Source organism: Salvelinus alpinus, chromosome 5, assembly GCF_045679555.1.
Source record: "Salvelinus alpinus chromosome 5, SLU_Salpinus.1, whole genome shotgun sequence".
Classification (NCBI taxonomy): Eukaryota; Metazoa; Chordata; class Actinopteri; order Salmoniformes; family Salmonidae; genus Salvelinus; species Salvelinus alpinus.
This window is the reverse complement of record NC_092090.1, coordinates 98447324-98463673: the sequence shown is the minus strand read 5'-3', so window position 1 is coordinate 98463673 and position 16350 is coordinate 98447324. Positions and strand designations below refer to the sequence as shown.

Genomic DNA, 16350 nt, shown 5'->3' with positions numbered 1-16350 from the left:
AGCCATGTTAGAACCCCATTAACATGACACTACAGCATTCTATAACAGCCATGTTAGAACCCCGTTAACATGACACTACAACATTCTATAGCAGCCATGTTAGAACCCCATTAACATGACACTACAACATTCTATAACAGTCATGTTAGAGCCTCATTATCATGACACTACAACATTCTATAACAGCCATGTTAGAACCCCATTAACATGACACTACAACATTCTATAACAGCCATGTTAGAACCCCATTAACATGACACTACAACATTCTATAACAGCCATGTTAGAACCCCATTAACATGACACTACAACATTCTATAACAGCCATGTTAGAACTCCATTAACATGACACTACAACATTCTATAACAGCCATGTTAGAACCCCATTAACATGACACTACAACATTCTATAACAGCCATGTTAGAACCCCATTAACATGACACTACAACATTCTATAACAGCCATGTTAGAACCTCATTAACATGACACTACAACATTCTATAACAGCCATGTTAGAACCCCATTAACATGACACTACAACATTCTATAACAGCCATGTTAGAGCCTCATTAACATGACACTACAACATTCTATAACAGCCATGTTAGAACCCCATTAACATGACACTACAACATTCTATAACAGCCATGTTAGAACCCCATTAACATGACACTACAACATTCTATAACAGCCATGTTAGAACCTCATTAACATGACACTACAACATTCTATAACAGCCATGTTAGAACCCCATTAACACGACACTACAACATTCTATAACAGCCATGTTAGAACCCCATTAACATGACACTACAACATTCTATAACAGCCATGTTAGAGCCTCATTAACATGACACTACAACATTATATAACAGCCATGTTAGAACCCCATTAACATGACACTACAACATTCTATAACAGCCATGTTAGAACCTCATTAACATGACTCTACAACATTCTATAACAGCCATGTTAGAACCTCATTAACATGACACTACAACATTCTATAACAGCCATGTTAGAACCCCATTAACATGACACTACAACATTCTATAACAGCCATGTTAGAGCCTCATTAACATGACACTACAACATTCTATAACAGCCATGTTAGAACCCCATTAACATGACACTACAACATTCTATAACAGCCATGTTAGAACCCCATTAACATGACACTACAACATTCTATAACAGCCATGTTAGAACCCCATTAACATGACACTACAACATTCTATAACAGCCATGTTAGAACCCCATTAACATGACACTACACCATTCTATAACAGCCATGTTAGAGGTCATTAACATTACATGGGAAACATTTTATGTTACTGCATGTCTAGATTTAGAACAATATAAAACATTCTAAAAGTTGACGCAACTAACTACCACTGTCAACTGAATTCAAGAGAGTTCTCTCAGGCCACGGCCGTGTTCAGGTATACCCTCTAACCTAGAGAGTTCTCTCAGGCCACGGTCGTGTTCAGGTATACCCTCTAACCTAGAGAGTTCTCTCAGGCCACGGTCGTGTTCAGTGATACCCTCTAACCTAGAGAGTTCTCTCAGGCCACGGTCGTGTTCAGGTATACCCTCTAACCTAGAGAGTTCTCTCAGGCCACGGTCGTGTTCAGGTATACCCTCTAACCTAGAGAGTTCTCTCAGGCCACGGTCGTGTTCAGTGATACCCTCTAACCTAGAGAGTTCTCTCAGGCCACGGTCGTGTTCAGGTATACCCTCTAACCTAGAGAGTTCTCTCAGGCCACGGTCGTGTTCAGTGATACCCTCTAACCTAGAGAGTTCTCTCAGGCCACGGTCGTGTTCAGGTATACCCTCTAACCTAGAGAGTTCTCTCAGGCCACGGTCGTGTTCAGGTATACCCTCTAACCTAGAGAGTTCTCTCAGGCCACGGCCGTGTTCAGTGATACCCTCTAACCTAGAGAGTTCTCTCAGGCCACGGTCGTGTTCAGGTATACCCTCTAACCTAGAGAGTTCTCTCAGGCCGCGGTCGTGTTCAGGTATACCCTCTAACCTAGAGAGTTCTCTCAGGCCACGGTCGTGTTCAGTGATACCCTCTAACCTAGAGAGTTCTCTCAGGCCGCGGTCGTGTTCAGTGATACCCTCTAACCTAGAGAGTTCTCTCAGGCCACGGTCGTGTTCAGTGATACCCTCTAACCTAGAGAGTTCTCTCAGGCCACGGTCGTGTTCAGGTATACCCTCTAACCTAGAGAGTTCTCTCAGGCCACGGTCGTGTTCAGTGATACCCTCTAACCTAGAGAGTTCTCTCAGGCCACGGTCGTGTTCAGTGATACCCTCTAACCTAGAGAGTTCTCTCAGGCCGCGGTCGTGTTCAGGTATACCCTCTAACCTAGAGAGTTCTCTCAGGCCACGGCCGTGTTCAGTGATACCCTCTAACCTAGAGAGTTCTCTCAGGCCACGGTCGTGTTCAGGTATACCCTCTAACCTAGAGAGTTCTCTCAGGCCACGGTCGTGTTCAGTGATACCCTCTAACCTAGAGAGTTCTCTCAGGCCACGGTCGTGTTCAGGTATACCCTCTAACCTAGAGAGTTCTCTCAGGCCACGGTCGTGTTCAGGTATACCCTCTAACCTAGAGAGTTCTCTCAGGCCACGGCCGTGTTCAGTGATACCCTCTAACCTAGAGAGTTCTCTCAGGCCACGGTCGTGTTCAGGTATACCCTCTAATCTAGAGAGTTCTCTCAGGCCACGGTCGTGTTCAGTGATACCCTCTAACCTAGAGAGTTCTCTCAGGCCACGGTCGTGTTCAGGTATACCCTCTAACCTAGAGAGTTCTCTCAGGCCACGGTCGTGTTCAGTGATACCCTCTAACCTAGAGAGTTCTCTCAGGCCACGGCCGTGTTCAGGTATACCCTCTAACCTAGAGAGTTCTCTCAGGCCGCGGTCGTGTTCAGTGATACCCTCTAATCTAGAGAGTTCTCTCAGGCCACGGCCGTGTTCAGGTATACCCTCTAACCTAGAGAGTTCTCTCAGGCCACGGTCGTGTTCAGTAAGCTCAAAGTGGAAGAATACAGTCAAACAGAGAGACCCCACTACTCCTACATAGTCCAATGATACCTACTGGTATTACGCTCAGAGTTCATGGAGCTTACCAAGGATTACGTATTTTAAACTGGAAGCTTACTTTACCCTTCTGAACATACCAACCAAATGCATACCTACCTAATCTGAACACAAAGCAAACTGTATATACAATGCATTCGGAAAGGATTCAGACCTCTTGACATTTTCCACAGTTTGTTACATTACAGCCTTATTCTACAATTGATTAAGTAAACAATTTTCCTCATCAATCTACACACACTACCCCATAATGACGAAGCGAAAACAGGTTTTTAGAACCTTAGAGAAGGACAACCATCTCTGCAGGACTCCACCAATCAGGCCTTTATGGCAGAATGGCCAGACGGAAGCCTCTCCTCAGTAAAAGGCACATGTCAGCCCACTTGGAGTTTGCCAAACGGCACCTAAAGACTCCCAGACCATGAGAAACAAGATTCTCTGGTCTGATTAAAGACTGAACTCTTTGGCCTGAATGCCAAGCGTCACTTCTGGAAACCTGGCACCATCCCTATGGTGAAGCATGGTGGTGGCAGCATCATGCTGTGGGGCTGTTATTCATCGGCAGGGACTAGGAAACTGGTCAGAATTGAAATAATGATGGATGACGCTAAATACAGGGATAAATACACTAACCTTAACCTTTAAATACACTAACCTTAACTTTTAGTCTGACTCAGGAGGCGTGCACACCATCCACCGCTTCAGAGTATATTCATTGCTAATATTCAGTCCCTGGATGATAAAGTAAATGAGCTCAGGGCGAGGATCCCCTTCCAGAGAGATATCAGGGACTGTAACATACTCTGTTTCACAGAATCGTGTCTCTCTCCGGATATAATGTCTCCATCCATACAGCCAGCTGGGTTCTCAGTACATCGCACAGACAGGAATAAAGAACTCTCCGGGAAGAAGAAAGGCGGAGGTGTATGTTTCATGATGAACTACTCATGCTGTGATTGTGAAAACATACAGAAATTCAAGTCCTTTTGTTCACCTGACCTAGAATACCTCACAATCAAATGCCGACTGCATTGCCTCCCGAGATAATTATCTTCGGTCATCGTCACAGACGTGTATATTCCCCCGTCAAGCCGATACCACGACGGCTCTCAAGGAACTACACTGGACATTGTGCAAACTGGAAACCGCATAACCTGAGGCTGTATTTATTGTAGCTGGGGACTTTAATAAAGCAAATCAACACATCGCCTGTGCTACTTGCGCATCAACAACTCTCGACCATTGGTAGTCTCCCTTCTGGGATGGCTACAACGCCCTCCCCCGCCCTCCCTTCGGCATATCAGATCAGGCCTACATTCTGCTCCACCTTTTCTTTAGGCAGAAACTCAAACAGGAAGTACCTGTGGTAAGGACTGTTCAATGCTGGTTTGACCAATTGGAATCCATACTTCAAGATTGTTTTGATCACGCGGCCTGGGATATGTTCCGGGTTGCCTCTGAGAATAACATTGACGTATACACTGACACGGTGACTGAGTTCACCAAGAAGTCTATAGGGGATGTTGTTCCCACCGTGACAATTAAAACCTTTCCAAACCCCCAAAAAGTGGCTATATGGCAGCATTTGCGCTTTAAACCACGGCAAGGTGACTGGGAATATGATCAAGTACAAACAGTCCAGTTATGCCCTCCTTAAGGCAATCAAACAGGCAAAACGTCCGTACAGAGATAAAGTGGAGTCGCCATTCAACGGCTCAGACACAAGACGTATGTGGCAGGGACTCCAGACAATCACGGACTACAAAGGGAAAACCAGTCACGTCGCAGACACAAGCATCCGGTCAAGCTAAAACACCTTCTTCGTCCGCTTCGAGGCAAACACAGTGCCGCCAACGCGGACCCACCGCTGCTTCCGAGGACTGTGAGCTCTTGTTCTCCGTGGCCGATGTGAGTAAGACATTTAAGCGTGTTAATCCTCGCAAGGCTGCCAGCTCAGACCAGGTAGCTGGAGTGTTTACGGACATATTCAACCTCTCCCTATCACAGTCTGCTGTCCCCACTTCCTTCATGATGTCCACCATTGTTCCTGTATCCAAGAAACCAAAGGTAACTGAACCAAATGACTATCGCTCCGTAACACTTACTTCTGTCATCATGAAGTGCTTTGAGAGGCTAGTTAAGGATCATATCACCTTCACCTTAACCGACATGCTAGTCCCTCTAGAGTACCACAGTATGAGTCATAATACCCATAAAACCTAGCAGTCAAACAGGGAAATGATTTTTTCCACCATTCATTTTTCCCCACAGGGGATTTTAGAAACACTTAAAATAAGGGCTGTGTTTCCAGTAGGCTTACAACTGCATGATGTTTTGATAACCGTGTAAATCTCTCTAGGACAAGGTGACTTTGATCAATATAGTAGAGAAGGTGAAAAGCTTCAAGTTCCTCGACGTACACATCACTGGCAATCTGAAATAGTCCACCCACACAGATAGTATGGTGAAGAAGGCACAACAGTACCTCAAGAGGCTGAATAAATTTGGCTTGTCAACTAAAACCCTCAAAAACTTTTACAGATGCACAATTGAGATCATCCTGTCAGGCTGTATCACCGCCTGGTACGGCAACTGCACCGTCCGCAACCGTAGTGCTCTCCAGAGGGTGGTGCGGTCTTCCCAAAGAATCACCTGGGAAACACAGCCTCCCCATCAGGACATCTACAGCACCCGGTGTCACAGGAAGTCCAAAAAAGATCAAGGACCCCAGACACTCGAGCCACGGCCTGTTCACCTCACTACCATCTAGCAGACCGAGGCAGTACAGGTACGTCAAAGCTGGGACCGAGAGACTGGAAAAAAAGCTTCTATTTCAAGGCCATCTGACTGTAAAATAGTCAACACTAGCCGCCCTCCACCCAGTACCCTGCCCAGAACTTTAGTCACTAGCCGCCCTCCACCCAGTACCCTGCCCTGAACTTTAGTCACTAGCCGCCCTCCACCCAGTACCCTACCCTGAACTTTAGTCACTAGCCGCCCTCCACCCAGTACCCTGCCCTGAACTTTAGTCACTAGCCGCCCTCCACCCAGTACCCTGCCCTGAACTTTAGTCACTAGCCGCCCTCCACCCAGTACACTGCCCTGAACTTTAGTCACTAGCCGCCCTCCACCCAGTACCCTGCCCTGAACTTTAGTCACTAGCCGCCCTCCACCCAGTACTCAACTCTGCACCTTAGAGGCTGCTGCCTACTGTATGTACATAGACATAAAACAATAAATGTTTATATACTGTTTTACTAATGTCCTATGTATATACCTTATTCTAGTCAAGTCCATCCTACTCAACTATTGCTTTACATATACTATTCTATCCACGTATTCTACAGATATACTATATATTATATCCACGTATTCTACAGATATACTATATATTCTATCCACGTATTCTACAGACATACTATATACAGTGGGGAGAACAAGTATTTGATACACTGCCGATTTTGCAGGTTTTCCTACTTACAAAGCATGTAGAGGTCTGTAATTTTTATCATAGGTACACTTCAACTGTGAGAGACGGAATCTAAAACAAAAATCCAGAAAATCACATTGTATGATTTTTAAGTAATTCATTTGCATTTTATTGCATGACATAAGTATTTGATCACCTACCAACCAGTAAGAATTCCGGCTCTCACAGACCTGTTAGTTTTTCTTTAAGAAGCCCTCCTGTTCTCCACTCATTACCTGTATTAACTGCACCTGTTTGAACTCGTTACCTGTATAAAAGACACCTGTCCACACGCTCAATCAAACAGACTCCAACCTCTCCACAATGGCCAAGACCAGAGAGCTGTGTAAGGACATCAAGGATAAAATTGTAGACCTGCACAAGGCTGGGATGGGCTACGGGACAATAGGCAAGCAGCTTGGTGAGAAGGCAACAACTGTTGGCGCAATTATTAGAAAATGGAAGAAGTTCAAGATGACGGTCAATCACCCTCGGTCTGGGGCTCCATGCAAGATATCACCTCGTGGGGCATCAATGATCATGAGGAAGGTGAGGGATCAGCCCAGAACTACACGGCAGGACCTGGTCAATGACCTGAAGAGAGCTGGGACCACAGTCTCAAAGAAAACCATTAGTAACACACTACGCCGTCATGGATTAAAATCCTGCAGCGCACGCAAGGTCCCCCTGCTCAAGCCAGCGCATGTCCAGGCCCGTCTGAAGTTTGCCAATGACCATCTGGATGATCCAGAGGAGGAATGGGAGAAGGTCATGTGGTCTGATGAGACAAAAATATAACTTTTTGGTCTAAACTCCACTCGCTGTGTTTGGAGGAAGAAGAAGGATGAGTACAACCCCAAGAACCCATCCCAAACGTGAAGCATGGAGGTGGAAACATCATTCTTTGGGGCTGCTTTTCTGCAAAGGGGACAGGACGACTGCACCGTATTGAGGGGAGGATGGATGGGGCCATGTATCGCGAGATCTTGGCCAACAACCTCCTTCCCTCAGTAAGAGCATTGAAGATGGGTCGTGGCTGGGTCTTCCAGCATGACAACGACCCGAAACACACAGCCAGGGCAACTAAGGAGTGGCTCCGTAAGAAGCATCTCAAGGTCCTGGAGTGGTCTAGCCAGTCTCCAGACCTGAATCCAATAGAAAATCTTTGGAGGGAGCTGAAATTCCGTATTGCCCAGCGACAGCCCCGAAACCTGAAGGATCTGGAGAAGGTCTGTATGGAGGAGTGGGCCAAAATCCCTGCTGCAGTGTGTGCAAACCTGGTCAAGAACTACAGGAAACGTATGATCTCTGTAATTGCAAACAAAGGTTTCTGTACCAAATATTAAGTTCTGCTTTTCTGATGTATCAAATACTTATGTCATGCAATAAAATGCAAAGGAATTACTTAAAAATCATACAATGTGATTTTCTGGATTTTTGTTTTAGATTCCGTCTCTCACAGTTGAAGTGTACCTATGATAAAAATTACAGACCTCTACATGCTTTGTAAGTAGGAAAACCTGCAAAATCGGCAGTGTATCAAATACTTGTTCTCCCCACTGTATTCTACCCACGTATTCTACAGATATACTATATATTCTATCCACGTATTCTACAGACATACTATATATTCTATCCACGTATTCTACAGACATACTATATATTCCATCCACATACTGTCTATATATATATTTATACTCCGGAGTCCGACATTGCTCGTCTTAATATTTCTTAATTCCATTATTTTACTTTTTAGATGAATGTGTATTGTTGTGTATTGTTAGATACTACTGCAGTGTTAGAACTAGGAACACAAGCATTTCGCTACACCCGCAGTAATATCTGCTAAACATGTGTTACCCTAACCTTCACCACCAAAATAAAACTAACCTTCACCACCAAACAAAACCCGAACCTTCACCACCAAACAAAACCCGAACCTTCACCACCAAACAAAACCGAACCTTCACCACCAAACAAAACCCTAAACTTCACCACCAAACAAAACCCTAACCTTCACCACCAAACGAAACCCTAACCTTCACCACCAAACAAAATCCTAACCTTCACTACCAAACAAAATTCTAACCATGAAACAGACCCAAATAAAAAACGAATTTCCCTAACCAACAAGAAGCTTAGATAACTTCCTCTGTCCAGTAAGCTAGTTTCACTTTGGGCCCGTGGTGATGAAAGAACACATCGGTTGGCAGAGGTTGTTTCGTTTCCAAAGAGGCACATTGTGTGCCTAGTTAGCCGGGGACAGGGACAGGGGACAGGGGCTGACTGGTAATACATACTTGCTATCTTCCGTCTCATCCAGGGGCAGACAGCAAACCAGACCACGGCAGCACAGACCAGAGCCCCTGCCAGCGTGATCAGAGCTATAGCCCACACCGGTAACATCTCCAGACCTAGCACTGAGAGAGAGAGAGGGAGAGAGAGCAAAGAGTGAGGGAGCGAGAGAGAGCAAAGAGTGAGGGAGTGAGAGCGAGAGAGAAGAGCGAGAGAGAAGAGCGAGAGAGAGTGAGAAGATCGAGAGAGAGAGAGAGAGAGAGAAGATCGAGAGAGAGAGAGAGAGAGCGCAAGAGAGAGAACGAGAGAGAGAGCGAGAGAGAGAGCGAGAGAGAGAGAGAGAAGAGCAAGAGAGAAGAGCGAGAGAGAGAGAGAGAGAGCGCAAGAGAGAGAACGAGAGAGAGAGAGCACAAGAGAGAGAACGAGAGAGAGAGAGAACGAGAGAGAGAGAGAGCGAGCGAGCGAGCGAGAGAGAGAGAGAGAGAGAGAGAGCGAGCGAGCGAGAGAGAGCGAGAGAGAGCGAGACACACACATTTAAACAGAGTGGTAAATCCAGCACTGCAAAACATATACACAATTGTAGATAATCACAGTTTTCACCATGTAGACACTGGTATTGTGCTGAATATAAAGATGAGGTGAGGTACCCCTCTTAAGTCCCAGGTGTTACATGGTGCTCCTGTGTTAAGGGCTAGGTTAGGGTTAGCCTCAGTCCTAGTTGTTACATGGTGCTCCTGTGTAAAAGGCTAGGTTAGGGTTAGCCTCAGTCCTAGTTGTTACATGGTGCTCCTGTGTAAAAGGCTAGGTTAGGGTTAGCCTCAGTCCTAGTTGTTACATGGTGCTCCTGTGTAAAAGGCTAGGTTAGGGTTAGCCTCAGTCCTAGTTGTTACATGGTGCTCCTGTGTAAAAGGCTAGGTTAGGGTTAGCCTCAGTCCTAGTTGTTACATGGTGTTCCAGTGTAAAAGGCTAGGTTAGGGTTAGCCTCAGTCCTAGTTGTTACATGGTGCTCCTGTGTAAAAGGCTAGGTTAGGGTTAGCCTCAGTCCTAGTTGTTACATGGTGCTCCTGTGTAAAAGGCTAGGTTAGGGTTAGCCTCAGTCCTAGTTGTCACATGGTGCTCCTGTGTAAAGGGCTAGGTTAGGGTTAGCCTCAGTCCTAGTTGTTACATGGTGCTCCTGTGTAAAGGGCTAGGTTAGGGTTAGCCTCAGTCCTAGTTGTTACATGGTGCTCCTGTGTAAAAGGCTAGGTTAGGGTTAGCCTCAGTCCTAGTTGTTACACGGTGCTCCTGTGTAAAAGGCTAGGTTAGAGTTAGCCTCAGTCCTAGTTGTTACATGGTGCTCCTGTGTAAAAGGCTAGGTTAGGGTTAGCCTCAGTCCTAGTTGTTACATGGTGCTCCTGTGTAAAAGGCTAGGTTAGGGTTAGCCTCAGTCCTAGTTGTTACATGGTGCTCCTGTGTAAAAGGCTAGGTTAGGGTTAGCCTCAGTCCTAGTTGTTACATGGTGCTCCTGTGTAAAAGGCTAGGTTAGAGTTAGCCTCAGTCCTAGTTGTTACATGGTGCTCCTGTGTAAAAGGCTAGGTTAGGGTTAGCCTCAGTCCTAGTTGTTACATGGTGCTCCTGTGTAAAAGGCTAGGTTAGGGTTAGCCTCAGTCCTAGTTGTTACATGGTGCTCAAGTGTAAAAGGCTAGGTTAGGGTTAGCCTCAGTCCTAGTTGTTACATGGTGCTCCTGTGTAAAGGGCTAAGTTAGGGTTAGCCTCAGTCCTAGTTGTTACATGGTGCTCCTGTGTAAAAGGCTAGGTTAGGGTTAGCCTCAGTCCTAGTTGTTACATGGTGCTCCTGTGTAAAAGGCTAGGTTAGGGTTAGCCTCAGTCCTAGTTGTTACATGGTGCTCCTGTGTAAAAGGCTAGGTTAGGGTTAGCCTCAGTCCTAGTTGTTACATGGTGCTCCTGTGTAAAAGGCTAGGTTAGGGTTAGCCTCAGTCCTAGTTCTTACATGGTGCTCCTGTGTAAAAGGCTAGGTTAGGGTTAGCCTCAGTCCTAGTTGTTACATGGTGTTCCAGTGTAAAAGGCTAGGTTAGGGTTAGCCTCAGTCCTAGTTGTTACATGGTGCTCCTGTGTAAAAGGCTAGGTTAGGGTTAGCCTCAGTCCTAGTTGTTACATGGTGCTCCTGTGTAAAAGGCTAGGTTAGGGTTAGCCTCAGTCCTAGTTGTTACATGGTGCTCCTGTGTAAAAGGCTAGGTTAGGGTTAGCCTCAGTCCTAGTTGTTACATGGTGCTCCTGTGTAAAAGGCTAGGTTAGGGTTAGCCTCAGTCCTAGTTGTTACATGGTGCTCCTGTGTAAAAGGCTAGGTTAGGGTTAGCCTCAGTCCTAGTTCTTACATGGTGCTCCTGTGTAAAGGATGGAGAAGGCGTTGATGCCTATCGTTGAGGCGTAGAACACTGGCAGGGCACGGAGACCGTTGGGCACCGGGTCATCCTAAAGACAAATACACACACAGGTCAAAACCCACACCCAACCTACACACACACACACCAGAGGAGGCTGGTGGGAGGAGCTATAGGAGGCTCATTGTAATGGCTGGAATTGAATTAATGGAAAGGAGTCCAAACATTCCAAACATTCCAATGAGCCCTTCCTCCTATACTGTAGCTCCTACGACCAGCCACCTCTGACACACACACACACACACTACTAATAGTGTATAATGTGACTACCGGTAACCCACCTGATTGAGGATGAAGTGTCTGATAAGAAAGAAGAGGAACCCTGACATCATTCCTGACAGTAGGGGAGAGATGAACCAGGATGCAACTGGAGAAAACAGGGAAAGAAGAGGCAGGCTGGGTAATGTAGTCATAGGTCATGTTTGAGAGCATCAATTCTGATAGGTCATTGATCCTAGCTTGCCTGAGCAGACTGAATGAGGTACACGTCACCGTGTATCCTAAAATAACTACTCCTGCCTGAGCAGACTGAATGAGGTACACGTCACCGTGTATCCTAAATAACTACTCCTGTTGGGTAGTTTTCGTAGACAGTCAGCCCTACCCCAGAGCAGGCTAGGTAATGTAGTTATAGACAGTCAGCCCTACCCCAGAGCAGGCTGGGTAATGTAGTCATAGACAGTCAGCCCTACCCCAGAGCAGGCTGGGTAATGTAGTCATAGACAGTCAGCCCTACCCCAGAGCAGGCTGGGTAATGTAGTCATAGACAGTTAGCACTACCCCAGAGCAGGCTGGGTAATGTAGTCAGACAGTCAGCCCTACCCCAGAGCAGGCTGGGCAATGTAGTCATAGACAGTCAGCCCTACCCCAGAGCAGGCTGGGTAATGTAGTCATAGACAGTCAGCCCTACCCCAGAGCAGGCTGGGTAATGTAGTCATAGACAGTCAGCCCTACCCCAGAGCAGGCTGGGTAATGTAGTCATAGACAGTCAGCCCTACCCCAGAGCAGGCTGGGTAATGTAGTCATAGACAGTCAGCCCTACCCCAGAGCAGGTTGGGTAATGTAGTCATAGACAGTCAGCCCTACCCCAGAGCAGGATGGGTAATGTAGTCATAGACAGTCAGCCCTACCCCAGAGCAGGCTGGGTAATGTAGTCATAGACAGTCAGTCCTACCCCAGAGCAGGCTGGGTAATGTAGTCATAGACAGTCAGCCCTACACCAGGGCAGGCTGGGTAATGTAGTCAACCAGACAACTGTACCCAGAGCAGACTGGGTAATGTAGTCATAGAACAATGAACTGTACCCAGAGCAGGCTGGTAATGTAGTCAGAGAGTCAATCCTGTACACCAGAGTCTGGGTAATGTAGGCACATGCCCAATCCACCAGGGGTAAGGCTAGAGGGTCTATTTGAGATTGGAACTCACACAGAGAGTGCTAGGTTCCATATTAGACTGAGTCATGTGATGACTAGCCAGTGGTGGGCTGGGTAATGTAGTCATAATAGACTGAGTCATGTGATGACTTGCCAGTGGTGGGCTGAAAGAGATCCTAATAAACAAATAATTATCAATCTTGACCAGCTGCAGGCTGGGTAATGTAGTCATTGATAGTAAACCCCATGCAGAGCAGGCTGGGTAACGTAGTCATTGATAGTAAACCCCATGCAGAGCAGGATGGGTAACATAGTCATTGATAGTAAACCCCGTGCAGAGCAGGCTGGGTAACGTAGTCATTGATAGTAAACCCCATGCAGAGCAGGCTGGGTAACGTAGTCATTGATAGTAAACCCCATGCAGAGCAGGCTGGGTAACGTAGTCATTGATAGTAAACCCCATGCAGAGCAGGCTGGGTAACGTAGTCATTGATAGTAAACCCCATGCAGAGCAAGCTGGGTAACGTAGTCATTGACATACCAATCTTGACCAGCTGCAGGCTGGGTAGCGTAGTCATTGATAGTAAACCCCGTGCAGAGCAGGCTGGGTAACGTAGTCATTGATAGTAAACCCCATGCAGAGCAGGCTGGTAACGTAGTCATTGACATACCAATCTTGACCAGCTGCATCCACTGTACGCCCTTGGTGCCGATGGCCACCATGGAGAACCCGATGGTCGAACCCACGATGCAATGCGTCCCGGAGATGGGTAGTTTGAGGAACGAGGCGATGAGTTGCCAAATCGCCGAACCTGTAGATAGAGAGGGAGTGAGAGAGACAGAGAGGGAGGGTGGTGGTCGTACAAACTATAAGATCTGGCCTGAAAAATGATAGAAACCATCCCTTAATTTTTGATTTTACCAGGTAGGTTGACTGAAAACACGTTCTCATTTACAGCAACGACCAGGGGAATAGTTACAGGGGAGAGGAGGGGGGTGAATGAGCCACTTGTAATCTGGGGATTATTAGGTGACTATGATGGTATGAGGGACAGATTGGGAATTTAGCCAGGACACCGGGGTTAACACCCCTACTCATACAATAAGTGCCATGGGATCTTTAATGACCTCAGAGAGTCAGGACACCCGTTTAACATCCCATCCAAAAGACAACACCCTACACAGGGCAATGTCCCCAATCACTGCCCTGGGGAATTGGGATATTTTTTAGACCAGAGGAAAGAGCGCCTCCTACTGGCCCTCCAGCACCACTATCCAGCAGCATCTGGTCTCCCATCCAGGGACTGACCAGGAACTACCCTGCTTAGCTTCAGAAGTAAGCTAGCAGTGGGAGGCAGGGTGGTAATGCTGCTGGCTGAGTCAGTTAGGTTCAGACACAGTTCAAGAAAATTGCTTTTTGTTAGCCTTCGTATTGGATGAAAAACAGCTGTATAATACTACAAGACAATATAACAACCTGTTGTCAGACAGCTGTATAATACAACTAGACAACATACCAACCTGTTGTCAGACAGCTGTATAATACAACTAGACAGCATAACAACCTGTTGTCAGACAGCTGTATAATACAACTAGACAGCATAACAACCTGTTGTCAGACAGCTGTATAATACAACTAGACAGCGTAATGAGAATGATCTCCCAGACTGGTAGCATCCCCAGATCACCCAGACTGGTAGCATCCCAAGACCCAGACCACCCAGACTGGTAGCATCCCCAGACCCAGATCACCCAGACTGGTAGCATCCCAAGACCCAGATCACCCAGACTGGTAGCATCCCCAGACCCAGATCACCCAGACTGGTAGCATCCCCAGACCCAGATCACCCAGACTGGTAGCATCCCCAGACCCAGACTCGTAGCATCCCCAGATCACACAGACTCGCAGCATCCCCAGATCACAGACTCGTAGCATCCCCAGATCACAGACTCATAGCATCCCCAGATCACCCCCAGACTCGTAGCATCCCCAGATCACCCCCAGACTCGTAGCATCCCCAGATCACCCCCAGACTCGTAGCATCCCCAGATCACCCCCAGACTCGTAGCATCCCCAGATCATCCCCCAGACTCGTAGCATCCCCAGATCACCCCCAGACTCGTAGCATCCCCAGATCACCCCCAGACTCGTAGCATCCCCAGATCACCGCCAGACTCGTTGCATCCCCAGCACTGAAACACTCACACAATGAATGGTATACGTACCGACCATGGCGCTGACCTCCCCTGCCATGAGAACAGGCACCGTCTCGTTGTATAGGTTAACGTCTATGATGCCCTTCCGTATGGTCTCCCCCACCTTGGCTCCAAGCAGCATGGAACCCAACGTCTCAAAGATGGACGCCAGGATACAGGCCTGTTTCAGCGTCACCACCCCCGACCCCACCGCCGTCCCGAACGAATTGGCCACGTCGTTGGCCCCCACAGAGAAGGCCAGGATGAACGCTATGACGAAGCCCAGGATCACCATCCACAGGTACTCTTGTAAATCCACCATCTTGACTCTCGATCAAAAATCCCAAATCCACAGAAAAAACAAGACAGACAGGAGAAAAACCTACCCAACTCAACCTACCCAACTCAACCTAACCAACTCAACCTAACCAACTCAGCTAAAAGCAGCTAGCTGTTGGTGCGTTGGAGTGGAGCTGTAAATCCCTTCCTCTGTGCGTACGAAGCTCTGCTCTGCTGTGACTTCGTCCCCTTCCTGGTTGTGTTCAGTTGGAGGGGAGCAGTGTGTCGCTAACTCAGCGTCTGGAAGTCAGTCTGTGGAGAGGAGGCGGCTAGTGGCGGACGGAGGGGGCATTCCATGACTCAGAGCTGAGACAGTCCCATCTACACACGTCCTTCACCTGACAAACACACAAAGAAAAGAGAGGTTAAAGGTCATGATTAGGATAGACACGCCCCCCCCCCCCCCCCCCCAACAACAGACCAATGAGAATGTCTGCTCCCCCAACACCAACCAATCAGAGTGACTGTCCCCCCCCAACACCTACCAATGAATCTAATGAAACGAGGTGGATGAGAGGTGCAGTCTTTGATTAACGCGAGCACACTGAAGGGTGTGTGTGTGTGTAAGCAGAGGACAGCTCCGATAGCCAGCCACAATAGGAAATAATTGCATCATGGTCCATACTTTTAAAATAATCAAATCATCCCTGTTAGCTGGACTGGGGCTATAAAAAGACTAGTGTGTGGGGAACGAGATGTGAGCTATGTGTTCAGTGTTAGGAGTAGCATATTAACACCCTCTCTCTCCACCATAACAAGGCCCTTTGCTGTCAGCTGCTATAAGGCCTGATCACCTTTCACTGCTTCTCCACTGTTGAGTTTCCATCCAGATAATATTAGCATCTGATATGGACAAGTATCAAAGTAGTGAGTGCTGATCTCGGATCAGTTTTCATGATAATCTGATTCATTATGATCTTAAAAAGGCTAAACTGATCCTCGATCAGCACTTTTAGTCTGAGACACTTTTGGAATAATGGGCCCCTTTTACACCAGCCTCCCAGATCAAATCAAATCAAATGGTAACCTTACAGTGAAATTCTTACTGACAAGCCCTTAACCAACAATCCAGTAAAAAAATAATAAATAAACAAACAGCTCCCCTGGGTAGACCATCTATCTGATGCCGTCTGGTCA

The 16350-nt window shown here is 47.0% G+C and overlaps 1 protein-coding gene across 6 annotated transcripts in view; it reads right to left on the bottom strand.

Annotated features, from left to right (window-relative positions):
- LOC139577326 (sodium-dependent phosphate transporter 2-like) overlaps nt 1-16350 on the bottom strand; it is a 139736-nt gene that overhangs the window by 33376 nt on the left and 90010 nt on the right. For all 6 annotated transcript variants that reach the window (XM_071404352.1, XM_071404347.1, XM_071404348.1 and 3 more), the window contains 5 exons: nt 14905-15551; nt 13350-13490; nt 11587-11672; nt 11240-11336; nt 8870-8989 (listed from right to left, as the gene is read on the bottom strand). In XM_071404352.1, the coding sequence (XP_071260453.1) occupies nt 8870-8989; nt 11240-11336; nt 11587-11672; nt 13350-13490; nt 14905-15196 (736 nt within the window). In that variant the 5' untranslated portion in view covers nt 15197-15551. The remainder of the gene's footprint in view (nt 1-8869; nt 8990-11239; nt 11337-11586; nt 11673-13349; nt 13491-14904; nt 15552-16350) is intronic.